At 38.0% G+C, this 19888-nt stretch overlaps 1 protein-coding gene and 1 long non-coding RNA gene across 2 annotated transcripts in view; one reads left to right on the top strand and one right to left on the bottom strand.

Moving 5' to 3' along the window:
- SLC9A9 (solute carrier family 9 member A9) overlaps positions 1-19888 on the bottom strand; it is a 176530-nt gene that overhangs the window by 81555 nt on the left and 75087 nt on the right. The window contains exon 9 of the mRNA XM_064385801.1: positions 14387-14475. Coding sequence (XP_064241871.1) covers positions 14387-14475 — 89 coding nt within the window. The remainder of the gene's footprint in view (positions 1-14386; positions 14476-19888) is intronic.
- Positions 9619-19888, top strand: part of LOC135278914 (uncharacterized) — a 63314-nt gene continuing 53044 nt past the window's right edge. The window contains exon 1 of the long non-coding RNA XR_010346296.1: positions 9619-9745. This is a non-coding gene — a long non-coding RNA (uncharacterized LOC135278914). The remainder of the gene's footprint in view (positions 9746-19888) is intronic.

Genomic DNA, 19888 nt, shown 5'->3' with positions numbered 1-19888 from the left:
CGTTCACTTGATTTAATATCTGCTGAAAGAATGTCATCCACCTCTTGCAGGTACCTGCAGGCCTTCTGTAGTTGCATTGATTTAGCTAAAACATGGAAAACATGGAAAATGCCACATGTCTGAGAGGTGCACCCTACAGTGATATATTCTTGCATCAAAACAGGGAGAGTTTCCACACTCCAACAGCAGCTAGGAAGCTAGGATGTAAAATTGATTATAGTTTTAAGAGAGATCTAATGGTGGCAGAGCTACTAAAAACCCAAGAATTCAGTGTTAAGTGATGGTTATAAAATTTATTATCTTTGAATAATGCTATTTAATTAGATCACAGATTTCAAAATACTCCATGAGGTCAAGGATATTGATAAATTAATAATTGATGAAAATTGCTTTTCCTTAACTCTTTTGTATTAAAATGCAGTGAGAATTTAAGCTACTGTAATTTTCCTGAGATCATAGAAACATTTATTATAACCTAATTGCTTTATTTTTCTTCTGATTAGAAGTTTCAAAATTGGGAAAAGATTTGGATTTGAACCTTTTTCTTGAAGTCTTACATGGTTGTAATGAATGTTCACAGCACAGTGATATAATGCTCATTTCTGAATATCCTTAGATGAAAGAATCAGCAAAAGTAACTGAAATTCATGATAGAATATAAACTTGTTTATGGTGTTAATTTGATACACAAGCATATCTGACTCTCAACTTGCAAACGCAATAGCAGAGAGAAATTCTTACAGGATCTTTAACGTCCTGGGGAAAAATTCTGGAGTTTTTTATCAGTAGGCTTTGCTACTGAATTAAATGTATTTCACCCCAACAGATTTATGGAAGACACACAATAACTTTCTATTTCCCTTCAGATCTGGGAGGTTTAAAGGATTCATAAGGCCTGAGGAAGAACTAGACAAGGAAAAAGATCTAAAAGAAAACAGTAGGGGGGAAGGAAGGCCAGCAATATTTTGCATTTCTCTGGTATGCTTACTCTTTCTGGCATAATCCACTCACCATCACCAAAGTTCAGCTCGGGAGAAGCTGGACAAACTACAGGCACAGAGTACACTTCTGACCAACAACAGCAATGGAAAACTGTTGGTCTCAGATATAAAGGCAAATCCTACTATTAAAATTATCATAGGTCCTGAATAGCTTTGCTTAAAAAAAGAAGTTTAAAGCAAAAATGTTGACAATTAGGCAGCCAATAAGAATTTGGCATTTAAAGTAAATGTTGCCTTCAATCAAATTTGGATCTAGCTCTAGATCATTAGTCTTGTTAAGTTGCATAGAAAAGAGAATTTCTGCAAAGTTGGTTTTTTTTTTTTTTTCAAACGTGCCCAGTTTGTGAGAGAGAGAACATTTTTACATCAGGATTTCCTTTTCGTGCAGCACAACCAACTTTTGCTACTGTACAGCACCTTAAATGGTACCTAAAAGTAACCCCAGAATGAGCCCTGAATGGAAGCTGCCACCAAAAGAGAGGTGACGGTGCCATTGTTCCCACAGCTTGTCAGCCAAGTTCTCCTTTGGTTCCCAAACTAGAAACAACCATTTCCAAAGTGCTTATTTATCTTGAATTCCTGATCTGAGATGATGCAGGCACAAAGGAAGGAGTACCCCAGTGCTCTGTTGTCTCAAGATTATGTGCTCAGGGATTCCTGCAGTTCAAACTCGCTGAGTTTATTTTAGCAGGACTGGTTTCTGCAAGGATTAAGGAAGGGCTCTGCTCCAGATGGGGTGTAATAGAGTGCAGCTGGAAAATTGTTTGAAGGGATATAAAGGACTTTTGACTGGTCAGCAAATAGTGGTAGCACTGGAATAACTGTGCTCAGGCTGAATTTGGACATTTTTGTGAACATTGATGCCTCGTCCATTCCCTGACAGAGGCAATGATGGTAATGGAAAATGAAGAGGCTGTTAACAGCCTGTGCTGTCCAGGAGTAAGCAAGTATTCTTATGAAGCTGAAATCAGACTCTGTGTAGAAGAAAAGAATAAAAAAATGTCAGATAATAATCACATCACTGAAAATGAAGCTTAGGGACATATTCTGAACAACTGGAATGATACTTTCTTGGAATGTTCTTTCTGGGATGGTGAATCACTGATCATGTGGAAGTGGGGACATAAACTGAGAGTTAAGAGCTATGTGGAATAATGGTTAAAGAAATAAGCAAAAGAAAGAAACAAGTGGTGGCTTTGCCAAAGCAAACTTCCAGTAACAAAGGACACTTAGTTGCTTTAAGACATGACTGTTCTTCTTCTGATCAAAGAAAAATAGGAATGTTGTCAATGTAATATAGTTATCTTTAAAATGGCAATGAGATAATAAATCCTTTGCATCTCTGCATTTTTATTAGAATTAGAGGAACTGCTGCTGATATTTTAAAATTAAAACACAAAATCAATCTCATCTTTTCCCTTCATTCCTCTGAAGTATGTTTTTAATTTTTCTGTGATCTGCCACCACACTCCTAACCTCTTGCAAGCAATTCAATTTCTAACAAAGACAATGCAATTTATTCCATTTCAATTTGCTGAGAGGAAATATACTCTAATACTAATTATTGAAGTGTGTTCTTAAAAACAGTTTCCTACCTTGCCAAGTTTTGGATATTGGAAAGAAATTCAGTTAGTTGTTGACATACTAGGAATTAGTGACTTATATGGGGGCCTTTAGCCTATCAGGACTAAACCCAAAAGGTTCTTATGAAGTCTGTGGTGTCTTTTCTTCATGACTGTAAGATTTCACTGCCAATCTTACTCTACAGGACAAATACTTGCCCTCTTTGCATCTGTTCTAGAGACATTATATTGCAGCTCCTACCTACCAACAGTAATGTTTCCATTTGAAGTTTGTGAAACTAATTCTGTGGAAAAATAAAGCTGTAGAGCTATAAAATAGGAATTACTCTATTTTACCTAAACCAGACAGCAGTACCATTTTTCACATGCATTTTTCTGATGCCATGTTGTTGTTTTCTTTATTTGGGGCCTAATCTAAGATAAAAGAGTTTTTACTAAAAAAAATTGTCTAGTTTCTGAGCATCATTTACTTGTTCTGGGTTTCCCATATTTACAGTGCTTTGTTTATAGAGGCTGGAGGGGAATGGACACAAGGCATTACCAGTTTCTAACTCAGGCAGAGCATCCTCATGCTGAGAATTGCTCTTGCTCTGAACAGTGTTGAATAGTATGAGATCCTCATGATATTAAGCTCCTTTTTATTTTCTTTAAGACCTGTTATTGATGAGTCAACTTTTAACTGCATTACCTTGGCAGAATGCCACCCTGGAGTTACATTGGGCAGAATTATTTGCAATTACTCTGCAATTCTAATATCAGTATCTGAGGCAGGATCCTGAATTAGTATATTCACTGATCTGCTCTTATAAGTCTATACGTGGTAATTTGGGGAATTCTTTTGTTTCATTTCTACAGTCATCTTTAAACACCTTCTCTGCTTTCTGATGTAGGCTGCTATTCAAGAATTGAGATTCATTTGGACAAGAAGTCTGAGAAACGTGAATAGCAGCTATGTTCTGTGTGTCACACTTTTCCCCTAAGTACTAGAGTACATGGCTTTTCTCATCTAACAGTCTTTTACACTTAAATCTGTAATCTAGAGTGCTCTATGGAGATGTGATAAATGAGACATGGTTTGACTCCAGCTGGAACAGAAGATGCTAAACTGTTGGAAAAAGTATTGCAAAGATTTCTAGTGTTTTCAGGTCTACTGAATTCCTTGTAGTGTCGGTGGTGATGTTTTATTGACATCACCAAAAGGGGGAAAAAAAAATAGTAAAACAAGCAGAAATTAAAAATGCTACACTAAGATACATCTTCAACAGTACTTAAATCTGAGAGCTCAGGTGACTATTTCACATAAAATTAAGGATCTGTAGTGAAAGGATACTAATGCACCTTAAAAATACCTTCTGTCAGATTCTGTGGGAAAGCAGAAGGTGGATGAGCTAGGGACATATCATTGGGCACCTCAAAAAAATGCTTTTACAAGTAAAATATTTATTACTACATGAGTGTGTGCTTCTGAGGGTGCTGAATGTCTGTTTGGAATTTTCAAACACTCCTACCTCTTCTCAGGTTCTCTGGAGGCATAGAGTGGTCAATATCTCCTTTAATTTGTGTGACTGAAGCTGAATTAAAAGTCAAAAGCTTGAAAAAGATCCTGAGACTTGTAGCCCACTTCATTATTGTTGGTTAATGAAAGTATATAGGTACCAAAATATGTGCAAAGATAGGCGACTAATTTGAATCCTAGTCATGATTTAGACATTTAGTGTGAAAACTTTTGACAAAGGGCATTTTAGCCCTTAATTATGTGCACAGACGGTGCCATGAGGAAGAGATGAGCTACAGTCAGCTGTTTAGTATGTCTTGCACTGTGCTACCATTTGGTACAAATGTCTCTTTGGAAGGTAGGAAATCCATTAATCGTGTAATGGAAACACAGCTGTGCAGTCACTAGAAAGACAGGATGCTGGCAAGGGCTTGAGACTATTATAATGCCTTATTTACATGTATTTATTTTCTTCTTGCAGCTCATTGTGTGAGAATTCTATTGTTGCCTACATGCTTCTAAAAGTTTTGACCAAAGCCTTTGTGCAGTTCTTACAGCTGATAGGGAACCTTGCAGATAACAACCCTTGAAAGACAATTGTGAGGAGTGAGCATTCTTGCAAAAATCATGTAAGGTAAAAAGGAGGAACATCAGATTGCAAGACATAGATCTTTGTCAGCAGCAGTTTGGTGCTGTTAGGAATCACAAACAGCTCAGATTCCTTAAGGGCTCCCATTGCCCCAGGGCTCTCTGGGCAGGGCAAAAGCGCTGCTGTTTAAAACAACAGAAAGTCAAAAGCAGCAAAGCCCGCAGGGTGCTTTGGGTGAGCTCAGCCCCCAGCTGCAGCAGAGCTCTGGGTGCTCTGCAGAGATCCCAGTGCAGCCTCCCCAGCCAGGCCAGAAATAGCAGCTTAATTGTGTTTCCAAACACAGGCCTCGCAGGAAGAGCAATTATGAACCTGGTGACACGTACTCATGCAAGTGTAAGGCAACACAGGGCTCTAATTAAGGTACCTAATACGAATACCCTCAACAGTAAAACCTATTTTAACCTATGTGCTGAACAATTTTCCACCATTCCAATTTAGCAGTATAATGTACTGTGCGCAGTACATTATACAATACAAAGAGGTTTTTTTTAAGAGATTTATTCTATAACTGAAGAATTTATTGATAAATCCTGTATTAAAATAATCTAACACAATAACATGAAGTGTCAGTGTTTCCAAGCTAGAGAAAATCTTTACCATTGGGACATAACTATATTTTAAGTAAGAGACTGAATGTTTTTTATCTCTAGTGTCATTAGATATATTTAGAGCTTGCTCATTTATAGCATAAGCCAAATGTCATTGAAATCAAACGACTTTGGTTCATTACATAAAATTCTACTAAATTAGTTTTCCTGTCTGAAAAATTAAGGAAGACTTAAAAGAAGAATCCTACCTTTATTTTTTATCCTTGTCACAAATTCTCAGACAGGGGAGTTCTAACTGACTATGTTTGAGGGAATTGTTGTAATTATCAACTTTTACAAAACATGAGATTGCATAAGTTATACTTTAAAGTTGACCATATTTGTTCTAAGTATGGGATACTAAAGTGCACCCTGCTCTGTTTCAGCAGTACATGTTGATGATGTGAGAATATGTTCCTAACCCAGGACTAGATTGATTCTGGTTTGCTTTTTCTCTTTATGCATTCCACAGTTGCTGTTATCAGAGAGGCAATAATTAGGATGGGCTTCATTTCACAGGCTGCATGCATAGAGAGAACACTCTTCACAGAACTAGATGTGCTTTACACAAGTGGGGCACGAGCCTGGATATTTGCATAGCTGCAGACTTAAAAACTAGGGATAAGTGCTAACTACCCAAAGTAGGGAGAAGTTTCTCAGAGGTCACTCTTCAAAGCTCTGGTGAGATGGAGGGAGCACAGCAGCATCTGCAGAGCTCTGTAAGCTGTGTCTGGTTCTGCAGCAGCTCTCACAGCCCCAAGAGTCTGACTCAACTGCCCAGAGCAGGACACGTGAGAGCCCCATTTGTGATTCAGGGCAGTTCCAGAGCAGCTAGGGCACAAGTCCCATTTTGGAAGTTCCTTACACATTCCTCCATATGCCAATGTGATTTTGGCCTATCTCTTCTAATTACAGTTGGTATATGTTAGCTAACTGCTGGCATCTGATACTGTGCTGGAAGAGTAAACTACAACCTGAACAATCAAAGATCTTTATTAATATTTAAAGGAAATGTTTAATGTTTAAACAGATTGTAAAAACTTTAATGAAGCCATTTGGAAGCTAGTTTGCATATGGTATTATGCTCCTTAGCCTACCAGCACCAAAAATGACATCATTTTTCAACAAGATGAGCTTCTCTGTAGAAATACTGCTTCATTACAGTTCTGGGTTACTTCAGGGTATGAATTACATTTCAGTGTGTTATTTTCCAGTTTCTGTGCTTAAGCAATAGGAAGAAAAACATTTTTTTGTTTTTCAAGAGAATTCATCTTCTTCATAGGTCCAAAGTACTGTTCTTTATTCTCTGTGTGTGTGTTTAAGACACTAGAATATGATATTCCTCATAAAATGCTGATGACAAAGGGGCTCATGCTTTATGGGAGCTAATGAGGCCAGAGCACATCTGCACATTCTCAGTTAAGGAATCACTAATGCAGGTGTACAAAAAGAGGGAAAATGGAAGCTACAGAATGAAGTATAGAACCAAATATTCTAACAAGATTTCTGTATATGGACACCCAATATTTTCAGTATTATGGGTAGGAAAGCAGCTACTTTATTATATAAACCATGGATGATGCAGGTAATTACTGATGCACCAGAGTTATAAAGTCTGCTGTTATTGGTTTACTCATAGCAATGCTTTCTAGCTGTTTACCATCCATCATGTAGCTCACAGCTGAAAGAGAGGAAACAATTACAGCATTTTCACATAAATTTAAGGGGAGTCACATGTAAAGAGACTGCAGATTGATATTCTTTTAGCATGGTGAAGTAATCAGGAACATCAGTTCCTGATAATGAGGGACTTTGTTAAGAAATTCAGATTGAAAGACATGATAGTATAATTTCTTCTGCAGAAATCAAGATTTTCTTGTGTTGTTATGATTCTTCTTGTTAAACCCATACAGTAAGCAGCTTTAGATTTCTTTATAGCATTACACTGTTCTACAGAGTTCCATAAGATCTTATGGTACATCTGGTCAAACAATGCACCTGGCACGTTTCCAACATTCATCTCTTTCTGCTAAACACAGAAAATAGCTGTGCGGAGGACTGGAATTCATTGTACACTTCCTGTCAATTGCAATCCATTTTAAAGGTAACAATTATTGCAAGCACTCTGCATGTGGTGCATATTCAATTAGAGAAAAGAAGGCGATTGCTGAACCAGGGCAGGCTGTTTGTGACAGACCCAGGGGCTCTGCAGAGATGCTCTGGCTCTGCAGTCAGGAGCACAGAGCTCAGCCAGCAGGTCTGACACTGCTGGAGCTCAGGAGGGAAAGCACAGGGCAAGAATGAGGGGCTGCTGCTCTTCAGGGTACGTAGGCTGGAGCTGTATTGATAGCTAATGTCTAGAGACCTCAGCTTCTGGACTTTTAGAAGGGTAGAAGACTCTGGCTTGTGTTGTTTCCAATGTAGGTTAGTTACCACAAAATTAGAAATAGTTGTAACCCACAGTTTCAGGTATCTGATCCTAATAGCCATAAGATAAATGCTGCATAAACTATTCTTTTTAAAACTGTGCTTACAACCCTTTTATGTATATATAATTTTCTTCTCTCAAAAAGAAAAAAAAAAAAAAAACAAAAACCAAACAAGGGCATTTCTGTGTTCTCTCTGATTGTTTCCAACAGCTGCAAAATGAAGATTTTTGCTATATTTTTCTTGTCTAAAAGAAGAAAAAACAAACCAGAAGACAAGATCAATGTTTTTCCCTAATATTACTAATTTCTGAGATATTTAAGCAAAACTGGCTAAAACATGGGCAGAATTATACTAATGCTATTCAAGTACAACAAAACCTTCCCAAATGCTATTTTATTTTCAGACTCTTGTTATCAAAAGGAGGTTCTTCTCCAGACTTTCTGTTGAGCCTTGTTAGTTGATCACCTGTGCTGTTTCCTGGGCAGCACTGCCTGAAGCCTCAGTCTTTATCAATTTTGAGTCTGAACTTGCAGGAGTTCAAGGAGGTTGGAAATCAGGGATGTTTTTTGTTCAGCTGCAGAAAGGGAACCATGAGACTCCCATTAGAGCTAACTTTTATGCTCAGTCTCCACTTAAATAGACAGATATTCTTCATGTATGCAACCTGTTTAATGCCCACCAAGAATTTGGACTTTACTGGATTCTTTAGGCAAAGACCTCTTTTGTATTATTGAGGAGTGCCAGACCTGAATGCCATGCATTAGCCAAAAAGAATTTCCAGTTTGCTCTCAGAGGACTATCAGACTGCCAGCTATATGCCTTGGAAGATAATAAACCCCCCATTCTGCTATGAAAGGCACTGGGATTGAGGCGTGCTGGGAAAACAGATTCCTCATGCACAGCACAGATGCAAAGACAGATTAGAATCTGGTACTGGTGGTAACCTTTCTGAGAGACAACTTTTCTCTCAGTCTTTCTCTCTGCCAGTCATTTGTGTGGAAATACCTGACCTCCTGCAGTGCCTTAAAGGTCACTTGTCCCTAAGAAGAGTTGCTGAACAAATCACAACAGCTGTCAATTAGGCTGCTCATTTCAAAAGGATGAGAATTATCCTTGTGCATCCTTATGTGTTGTGGTAGTTCTGTCTTGCTAATAATCTAGGGCATTTTACTGTAAGTAGGGTTTTCCTCTGCCTAGAAATACTCTCACTTTTTTTATAAATTAAGAGTTTGAATTACAAGAGCCAATATAACCTGACATTGTGCATGTACTTTTCTTCCTAGGAGTATAAACTCATTATCTATAAACAGTTCAATGTTTGATTACAGAAAATAGTAGGCATTAACCAGAGAGAAATTAATATAGGCTGTGTAATATAGAAGCAAGCCCAGCTCTCTTTGTTTTGTCTCTTAAACACTCACACAAATTGCAGAACCAAAGCCCCAGGGCACACACATGTCCAGTGTGCTGTGGAGGGTTTAAGATAAAGGCACCAAACTATTTCATTTTGTGCTGCAGCTCCCTATGAAGCTAGAGGGGCTGCTTCTCCCACGTATGGGTGCTGGATATTTGGGATGGGACCCTCACAAAGCAGATGCAGTTTGGGTGTTGGTAGTGCAGTCATCTCTCCCCAGCTGCTCTCCTTCTCTCACAGAGATAACAACAGTAGCTGCAGTTCCTGGCATGTGCTTTTAACAACAGACTCAGGAGAAATTGTTCTGCTACTAAAGCAGATTTTGCAGTGCATTATTTATTTTCTTATCAAAAGACAGCTGAGGGGATAATCCTATAAGACAGATATTATGTATCTGGAGAAAGGAGTTTTGTTGTTGCAGTGCTGGCTGTGGGTCTGCTTGTAACTGGTTTATAAGATACACAGGCCAGCAGAAAAGCAGCAGAATGCTGAGATCCCAGTGATGGTGCTTCATTTGGATACAGTGAATTCAGTCACCTCTGTCCTCCAATGCTCTTTTTAGTAAACATTGTCTGTTGGCATTCAGGTAACATTCCTTTGATTGATTGATTTTTTTTCCCCCTTTCAGTTGTTTTGGATACCTCTATTGCCATACTTTACTTTTGCTCTACTGTTTTGCTTTGCTTCTTAAGTGAGTCCATAATCATGTATGGAACAGATACCCAGGGAAGTGGTGGAAATGCCATCCCTTGAAGTGTTCAAAAAATCAGTAGATGTGGCATGGTGGTATTTGGTTGATGATTGGACTTGATGGTCTTGGAGATCTTTTCCCACCTCAATGATTCTGTTATTCTAAGTCTAAAGTCTATATGGAGACTATACTATAACATAATAGGGTCAAGAGACTGTAAAGATTTGATGTGCAGTTTTTGAGAAACTACAAAAAGTTTAAGACTGTTTTTTCAACACGTTTTTGATTGATGTGATTAATTAGAATTAAATTAATATGCTTAAAACCACAGTCCTTTTACACCAAAGTGTCTTTGGAATGCAGCTTAATTTCTGATCCAGAAATCAGCAGGTTGATCCCTAGCCAGTGTCCCTGTTGGAAGACATATAGCTGCATCATCAATGAGCTAGGAACCTTTGGAAAGCTTCATGTATTTTTCAGGGATTTCCAGAAAATATTAGCTGTTCCCCTGCAAAGTGATGACTTTTATTAATCAGAGATAATCATGTCTGCTTTATTGTGCAGAAATTAAAATTTGAAGCACTCAGTACTATGTCCATCAGTGAGCAAAGCCCAAGAGCAGTCTGAACTTTGAGCCCTCCAGTGCAAACTGATCTGCTCAAGCCTCCAAGTAAGACTGCATCTTGGTAAAGTTACTCCCAAGTTAAGCAGCACTGATCTTTATCTCATTCTCCTGCCTGTGTTAAACCTTGGAGGTGAAGGGCCACTGCCTTCTTAACTTGGAATCTTGTGCACACAGCACGCCCAGGGCAGCTGAACAATCAGGCCAGGAGCTCTTGCCCCTAAGGCAGCTTGTTCCCTTCATGGGTTTGCTATCAGGAACAACAAAACAGGTGAGTAACTGTTTAACTCCTCATGTGATTAGAAAGGCTACTACACCTGATTTGAGAAAACAACCTTCACCAAAAGTTAGACACACCTGTTTCAGAGGTGACCATGATAACAAGGCTTAGCTTGGGGAATGAATGGAGACAGGCAGGGCAGTGTGTGACATATTCCCTTCTTGGCTGGACATTCCTGTGTCTTGTAATTCCTGGCTCTTCTTCCATAGGTGATGCATTTCAGAATTCCCTTTCCAGAATTTGTAACTTGCTTGCACTATTTTGTCTGCAAAGAGAATTTTTCATACCCTTGCACATTTAACCAAAGAGAGCTATTGCCCTGCCCCACTCTCATTGTTGCAGTTGTTCCCCAGAGTTAAAGGAACATAACCAGAAAAAAATACAAGTCAAGTATGGTGGATAATATTTATGGCCATTAGTCAGTACTCCACCACTAGAAAATGTGCTGGTCTTAGCTTGGCATTTGAGTGAAAGTGATAGAGGGCAGGGAGAAAAACAGAACAAGGAATGTCTTATCTTCCTGTAGAAAACACAATCTTATCCATGAATCCTTTTCTAGAGGTGACCTGTAGGGATTTACACTCTGCCCATTTTTTAAAAAAAACAGGGATTTCTATTTATCTTACAGCACCCTGCCCAGCCTCTGACTTACTTGTAGCAGAGCAAATCAAGCCAGCCCAGCTGTACATCTGAAGCCTAATGTAAAATTGGAGCTGTAGAGTCCCAAGATTTAGCAGCAAGTGTCTGGCTGCAGCATAACGTGAGGGGAGATAGCAGCTGTAAATAATTCTGGAGAAAGCTGCTCAGAATCAAATAGCTTTCAATCAGATCTCAGCAGTTTCATCTTCTCCTTCACTAAAGATACATTGGATAAATTAAACTTTAAGTGCCTGAAATTCAGGAGCACTCGTGTTAGACCTAACCTTGCTGCCAGGGAGGGCAGGGTCAATCTCACTCTTTAAAATCATGATAGCTGATGTCAGGTCAATGATGATGACTTAAAATTACTTCCATAAAATATCACCCATGTTCAAAAATTGACAGTAAAAACACAGAGAATGTTTATAAATACCTATTGAAAATTGGGATAATTGCATTGAATGAAAACTATCCAAAGCCTCCATTTTCACTATTTTTTTAAATCTTACTTTTCTTATGAAAGTGTTAAAATAATTCATTTATTTATGAAATGATTAGTGTTGCTTTATAGTTTCAGATTCTGTAAGTTTCAGATGCTTGAAATCTAATATTTCTCTTTCACGGAATCTTAAACAATGATTGACAGAATAATAAAGGATACATGGGGACTAATAATTACATGGTATCTTTTAACAGGTATTTTTAATAGATGTTCTTAAATTCTCATTTAAGAACTGTAGATAAGTTCTTATTTTATATCAGTACTGAAGAGAAACTTTAAATTTTTTTTAGAGCAAAGGATGATGTATTATGGGAAAGGCAGAACTTGGCACCAGGGTCAGAAATACCTTTTCTATCACTCTATACTGGATTTTACCATCAAGCTATAAAATTTTAAAAGCAAGTAAAAAATGTAAAGAAAATTATGCAAAGCAGTAAAGAAAGAGTGTGTTTAAAAACAGCTAACACAATTTTGCAATCTGATTTACAGTTTTAAATCTAATTTCCATAGTTTTTGTTAGCTTCAGCTTCAGCCTTAACTCACTGTTTTGTCAGTGTGCATTACAGTTCAGCACTCCTTTCTGAAAGATCTGTCATATTATGACAAAAGAGAGAGACTGCTTTGGAATAATTCTATAAAAGAACTGAAAAGCCCTTGATTTTGGCCAGTAATGAGTAATAAAAATGACTTAGATTGGGAGCAAAGCCAACTGTCTGAGCAACAATATTCATTGAAGATGCACTGAATTTATATATGATTATGAGAATGCTAAGTGTGTGGCTTATTAAATTTGCTTGAAGAGAATTCTTGGGAGGAGAGAAAGAAAGAGGCAGTGCAGGTCTCACTGAAACAGCTGTATATGAAAGGGTAATATTTGGATTAGGAAATAAATTAAAAGAATTCAAAGGAATTCAACAACAATGTTTGAACCATATTGTGAAGGAGGCTGAGGATTAAGGGCTTATGGGGAAGAGAAAAACAGAATAGAAAAGTGTGCATAAAACTCCTAGCTCCATAGAGAAACACATAATCCCTTTTCTGTGTGGTCAAGGGTAAATTTGCTTTATTTTCACAATTTTGTTTTGCACTTGTTGAATAGGAGGGAATAACAGAGTAAACATGAACAAAACTAGGATGCATTTAAACAAAATATTAGTTGATTGTGCTGCTGAAAAGCTTCATAGATAATTAAAAACACCACAACCTTGTTTTTTTTCTGTCTCTCTCTAAGGCTATGCATCATTAAAACATGCAGATGAATCCCTGAAAAAACCTTCTATTCAAATTATAAGTTATATGCAAGGAAAGTAATGGCATATGTAATTCAGTCTTTCTGCAGAACAGAAACAATTCTATGGCAGATTTCAATGTCATTCCCTTACAATGCAGTTCTCAGAGAAAGGTTAGTTCTCTGCTGGAATACTTTCTGAAAGCATCAGACTCTGCTGCTATGAAGAAATACAATTGAAAATACTTATCCTGTTCAATAGCTAACACTTTATTATGGGAGTAGTGACCAGAAACTTTTTTGTGATCTAAAATCTGTGAGACTCTAACAGTTGAACTGATACTGTGGCCAGTATTTCTTTTTATCAAGCTGTTTTTGATAGAAAATTGGATTTTTGATTAAATTGAGATGTGCAAGAAGCGATGAATTTTTCTACGTAAAATTTCCAAGGCTTAAAAGAAAGGAATTGCTGAAAATTTATGAGACTGCATCATGAAAATTATAGTATTGGGCCATAAGTTTCCATTTTATTCCAGGAGATAGATTTCCTACAACCTGGGGTTCTTGGGACATATGAGTCAACGTTAAAAGGGAAGGCAACTGCATTTAAATGACTTCTACCAGGCTCTAGGTAGTGGCAGGATTGTCTAAAATTACTCATGCTGAAAAGTATTTTGAACACTGCAATGCCATAGATCTGAGAACAGCCTCACGTTTTAAAAATAATTACAATTGTACTAGTCACTTCTTCAAACAAAAACCAGATCAGATTTCACATTTCTAAACTCTAAATAACACTCTAAAAAACAAACCCCAAACCCTCTATCTTTCTAATTATGGCAATTTTTAATGAAACAGAAATGAAACAATGTCATTGCTTAAAGCTGTGGGCCAGACTGCAGTTTATACAATCCCTTTGCAAAAATCTACAGGGATCCAATCTTTCAGACCACTTCTGTCTTACTTACTAGAGCTCTTTGATTTTCTTAATTTTGAAGCATTTTTGTATGGAAGTTGTGTGTAAGCTGTTATCTCCATACCTGTCTGGCATTTCAGGTCTCTTGAGAAGAACAGATTCTTATATTCTTATTTTTTTGCTTATCCTGGTAACTGTTACTGTTTTCCTGGCAAAATCTCCAGCCTCTCCCCTGATGAAGACATAAGCCTCTTGCCTTGCATTGATGAAATCCCATCCAGTTGTATTCCAGTGACTGTTACTCCTCACACCAGTGTCAGACACAATGTCAGTTATTTCCATGTCCTACCTGTTTCGTTCTCATTTTGGAATCTGGTGACAGATTGTTGTAGGTGTAATGGGCCTGTGTGACTCCACAGAAAAGGACAGCAACAATACCTGAAATTAAAAAATAAAAAGAGTTAGCTGCTTCTGTTTTCTTACTTAGGCTTGCAAAAGGCTGCATAAAAAACCAAATTAGTCTGTTAATAGCTTTTTATAAGAAAAGAAATATGAGATATATGTTCTAAGGACAATCATGCTTTCATAGCATTTCCACTGTTGTGTATTAGGAAATTTAAAGGCTGTAGAAAACTTTTTTAATGAATACATGGTATGATCCAACCATAATCTGATAGTAATTGTAAGTGTAGGACTAACATAATTGTAACATGTAGGAATTTGGACTGTTTGAAAGAATTTGGCAGGGACTGAATAGGAAAGGAAAAAAAAAAAGTTGTTACATTTAAATGGTTTGAGATCACTTGGTACAGAATGACTGCAACAGGGTAAAATAATTTCAGTCTGTGCCTGATTGTATCTTATCACAAGCAGTGTGTAACAATGTCAAGGTGAACAACAGCACACTGCTTAAAAGTGATGCTGGGCAGGTGCAAGCTGTGCTGCCCAGAGCAAGCAGGCCAGTTCTGCTTCCTCATGGGCTGCTCTGCACACTGCTGGATAATTCTCAGCTCACAGGCTGCTCACATGCACTGACATTGAACTGATGAGTCTGAGACAACAAAGCAAGCAGAAAGATGCCTGTCCAGGTTTAGGCACTATTCATCCTTGTGATGTGATTGTCCTGCAGCTTTTGAGGCATTTATGGGGTTAAACAAGCATGAACTGAAACATAAAGCAGTTCCACTGGAAGCAAAGAGCATGAAGTGGAATGGTGAAGAGAATCTCTTTTCCCCCAGTCCTAGGCTGGAAACTGGATAAAGCTCCCTCCATCTTCTCCAGGATGGTGACTCCTGACTTCACAGGGCCAGCAAGAAGGGGCTCAGTAAGGGGGCAGGGTCTGCAGCACTGCACCTTCAGCCCAGCAAACCCAACACAAACAATCTGCTCCTTCCAAAGCATCAGCTGGGGCAGGCCAGGCTTCAGAGTCCCAGGAAAAGGGATGGGAGCAGACTGAACAAGTGTCAGTTGTCTCAAGCACTGGTGCCTCGACAGGTTCTTTGACAGGCTCATCCAAATCTATAAATGTTTGAATTTTAGCAGCAAGAGGGCCCTTGAGGTAGATAAAATATCCTCCTGCCCTGAACCACAGCACAGGAAAGGAAACAAATCAAAGTAAAAATTTAGACAATGCTGAAACTATTTCATTTGAGGGAGATTGTGTGTGGGGGATCTGTGAATTCTCATGTACCAGTTAAATTAATCATTACCTTATCATGCTTTTCTTTAGACCCTCCTTATATTGCTAACCAAGCAAATATTGGCAAAAAATATCCCATTTTCTTGCAAGCCCCTCTCTTTTTTTTTTTTTTTTTTTTTTTCTGGGAAGAACTGAGGCCTGGCATTAATAAGCCTTTAATAGAAGAAAAAAGTATGGAGTAAATACTTCTGATTTGATTTGGCACAAAGAACAACTTTGTGTGTCATCAGAAAGAAAACAAGGAAACAAATATATGTTTTCCCCCACAAACCACTGTGGACATTTTGTTTCCTTCTGGGTTCTCTTTATATTTTAAATTTACCTGTACTGCTTCTATGGAACACTGACTCTTTAGCCAAGAGAAATTCCACTGAACTTTTAGTGTGCCTTTGTTTTTTATGTTTATTTTCTTAAGTCTGTTTTGATTTTTTTTCCTAGCTACACTAAGAATTTTCTTCATGGTAAATGTTGTGGGGTGTGGTGAGATTGTCACTGCTGAAATACATTCCAGGAAGTTTATATTTTTGTGAGGTCTAATTACTCTCATAAATGTGTCTATTTCTTTTTTCTCAGTAACTGTATTTGATTGTGCAGAACTGATCTGGGGAATTAAAAAATTCTCAAGGCATTAATAATATGCGCTGGGATGCTCAAACAATGTCATTTCAGTTAAAAATATAGGCAAACATTAATGCTGCTGAGAATCACTAGCTCCAGGCTCAGTAACTGAAATGGAGATAAGAGTTTCTGATGCAGCTTCTTCTCTATTAATCATCAGGATGTCAAGTCTTGCATTTTAAAAATTGACTATTAAATTCTACTGTGATTATAAACTGGTTTTGACTGCTAAGAAACTGTTAATTATGGGTAGTGAGAAAACCGAGAGAGTGTCATGAAGAATAAAATGGCTTAAATCAGATTTTGCAATAAGAATAAATGAACTGAACCATGCAATTATGCAAGTGTAGAAACCAGATACCCTGTTTCCAGGGAAGACTGGGGGAATGCAGTGGAATATTTCAGTTGCTACAATTGAAAGCTTAATATGTACCAGCCATGACTCTCACAATGAATAGTTCATTAAAAGGCTTGGAGAAAATTGTTTGTAATGAATATCCATAAAAATGATTACTTAAGAGTAATGATCAATTACATGTTAACTGAAAAGGAAAGAGAAGTACCTAAAGAGGCAAACACAGAACTCTTTAGTTACAAGGAAAATACAATCTGGATTTCTTTGTAGCACTATTAAAGCTGGATTTTCAAGTTAGCTGGGTAGAAAAATACTGTATGAGCTGAGTGTGGCACAGAATGAGGTTGTTTTTGTGGGCTTGCTTTCACAGAGAAGCAGGTAAGAGCAAATATGGCAATACTGGAGCTGTAAACAGAAAATATCCAGTAGATGCAGGAGGCAGATAAAGCAAGGTGGAGCTTTTACTTGTCCTCAGTTTCAGGCTGTTGGAGACAGCTCAGACACTCATTAGTTGTTTAAGTGGCAAAATCAGCAATTACTGAGACAGTACCACAATTGCAGAACAAAGTGCTAACTTAAAGTAAGCAGGGAATGTTTTGAGTTGAAACAGATGGTAAATTGTTAAATGCAATACAGCTCATTGTGTTTATTAACAGATTACTGACATTCTTCTCTTAATACAAAAGATGAGACACTTCACAGAAAAAAATGCTTATATCACTAGTAAACATTCAGCTACAGATCAACCTCTTTTTTTTATAACAGAAATTGAGACAGCTTGTTAGCTGTTAATAGAGCTAGAGAACTTGTTCTTACATTAGTTTTTACAAATATATGTAGTTGAAATGTTGTTGAGTCTAAAGCTAGTAATATAAAAAATGTAGCAACTATATAGGAACTTGTACATCAGTATTTTCCTGATAGTGCTAATCTGAAAATAGCTCCTATATTGTCACTAATAGACAAAATCTTCTTTTACATAATTTCACAAAAAGGAATGTCAAAGAAGAACATTGCATGTGCAATATTCTTTTAATGCAAACCTGGAAGTGAGTGGCCACAATCAAAACCTGAGAATTTGCTAATTTGAGAGATTAAAATAGACATTTTTCTCCAACTGTCAGGTCTTTTGGTGGTAAAAAAGGGAATTTGGAAAAAGAAAACCCCCATACTGCTACCTTCTGGAGGAGCAAAGGAATAGATAAAAAAGTATAGATTCCTTTCAAAAGACCTGTAAGCAAACTGACCAGCTTTCATCCCAACTTCGAAGGTTTCCAAGGCTTCTGGGATGCCTCTCTAAAGATGCACAACATCCTGAAATCTCTCAGTAAACAGCAGGAACTGGTCCTTCATCAGAGGTGGGGAAATGTGTGGAAAAAGGAACAATGAGCATTGGGTAAAAGAGAAATTATTTAAATCAGATAACACTTACTTTGGAGTCATATTTATGTCAGAATCTCCACAGCATCTCTTGGGATGCAGCTGAACGTGTGAGTGGCAAGAAATGAGACTCTGTCTGCCTCAGATTGCTGCAGAAACAGAGCATACACCCAGTGGCAACAATCTCCCTATCCAGGCTGCTTTCACTGAGGGTATCAAGTGTGACTAATCATCTTCTTGATACTAAAGTAAAGATTTAAGGCTTCTCACACCAGACCTGCACCAATGCAGAACCAGAGCTCGTGCTTTGTTCATGAGGCTTTTATCTCTGGAGTTGTCTGAGGCTGATTTTGTTTTGAAGTGACAGAAAGCAACGAAAGATGGAGCTGAGGGGATTTTTTAGGCCCTTATCTGAGGACTGTTCATTGGTATTGCACCTGGCTGCTTCAAGTGAGACCTGGGCTTCAGTGTTGCACTTTTGTAACCCCAAATGAATTGCTGAATTCAATTTACACTGGAACTCCTATGGTGACATATAGCAGCCTTTATTCTGGACATGCTAAGAGTGCTTACCCTGTTTATCCTGAACCTCTGCCTTAGCAATTAGACTCCACTATCCACATTTTATGCAACTGATCTTTGGTTTCAGCTTAATGCCTTGCTAGAATGTGTACTTTTCTCTAAAACATAAACATTGTTCTTTTTTTCTTACTGCCTTGGAACACTGTACCTACAGCAGCCCCTAAATTAGGCAGACCCAAGCCTGACTCCAGTAAGGGATTTGCAGCAGACCAGCTCAGTTGTCATCTGTCTCTGCAAAGCAGGGCAAATGCCATCTTCTTACCTATTGCTTTCCTAATTAGGCTTAGATTTCATCCTGTGCTCCTGGGAGTGGCAGGGATAGAGCTTACAAGGGTTGTGGTCTCTTTCTGACCTGGAAGCCAAAGTATCCCTTCTCCCTCCTCACTGGCAGGAGTCTGCCTGCTCTGCATGACACAGCCTGGCACATTACAAATGAATAAAGAACAGAAAACCCCACAGTTTAGAACTGAAAGCCCAGAATATCTTCCTTGTATAGAATACTGTCAGCTCAGGGAACTAAAGCCCATCAGGCACCAAACTGCCTTGGGCTCACGGTGCTCAGAACTGCAGACAGAAATGTTTTGGTAGATCCCTTCTGAAAGTGTCCACAAGACCTGCTCACAGCATTTTAAAAAAGCAATGAGGTAGATGACAGATTCTAGACAAATCACAGCAAACAGATAGGAGAAGTGAACAGCATGAGGATAAATGCACTTTGTCAGCAGTATTAAAGAAAATGAAGTTGGTGACATTCATGCTTGCTATGTCCTAAATAGAAAAGTAGCACAAAACTGCCCCAGTGAGAGACCAGATCTTTGGACTCATCCTGGGTACCTCATTCATAATATGCTGCTTATTTATTTTTGGAGGAAAAGGAGGAAAAGCTTTCCTGCTAGGTAAACTCTGCTCTCCTGTGAGCCCCTGAATAAGAAGGCAGGTGTGACAAAAGCAAAAACATCACAAATGTCTAGACAAGAATTGCTGAAGGTGAGGAAGCAGCAGTAATTTATTATCACAAGCTTTTTTGCTTTATAATGATGAGAAATCAAAGGGCTCTGAAAACCAGCAAAGGAACAAAAATTACATTCTCCAACAATTTTTTCCTTCAAGGTCTATTGTCTTTTTTGTCTTCATAATGCAGGTCTTTACTATGTAAAAATCAGAGGAGCTTGGCAGCAATTTTGGTGCCTTTACACTGAGTCCCTGTGTGACTTTGA

The sequence above is a fragment of the Passer domesticus genome, chromosome 11 (genome assembly GCF_036417665.1).
Source record: "Passer domesticus isolate bPasDom1 chromosome 11, bPasDom1.hap1, whole genome shotgun sequence".
In the NCBI taxonomy this organism is placed as follows: Eukaryota; Metazoa; Chordata; class Aves; order Passeriformes; family Passeridae; genus Passer; species Passer domesticus.
This window is presented reverse-complemented; position numbering and strand designations above follow the sequence as displayed.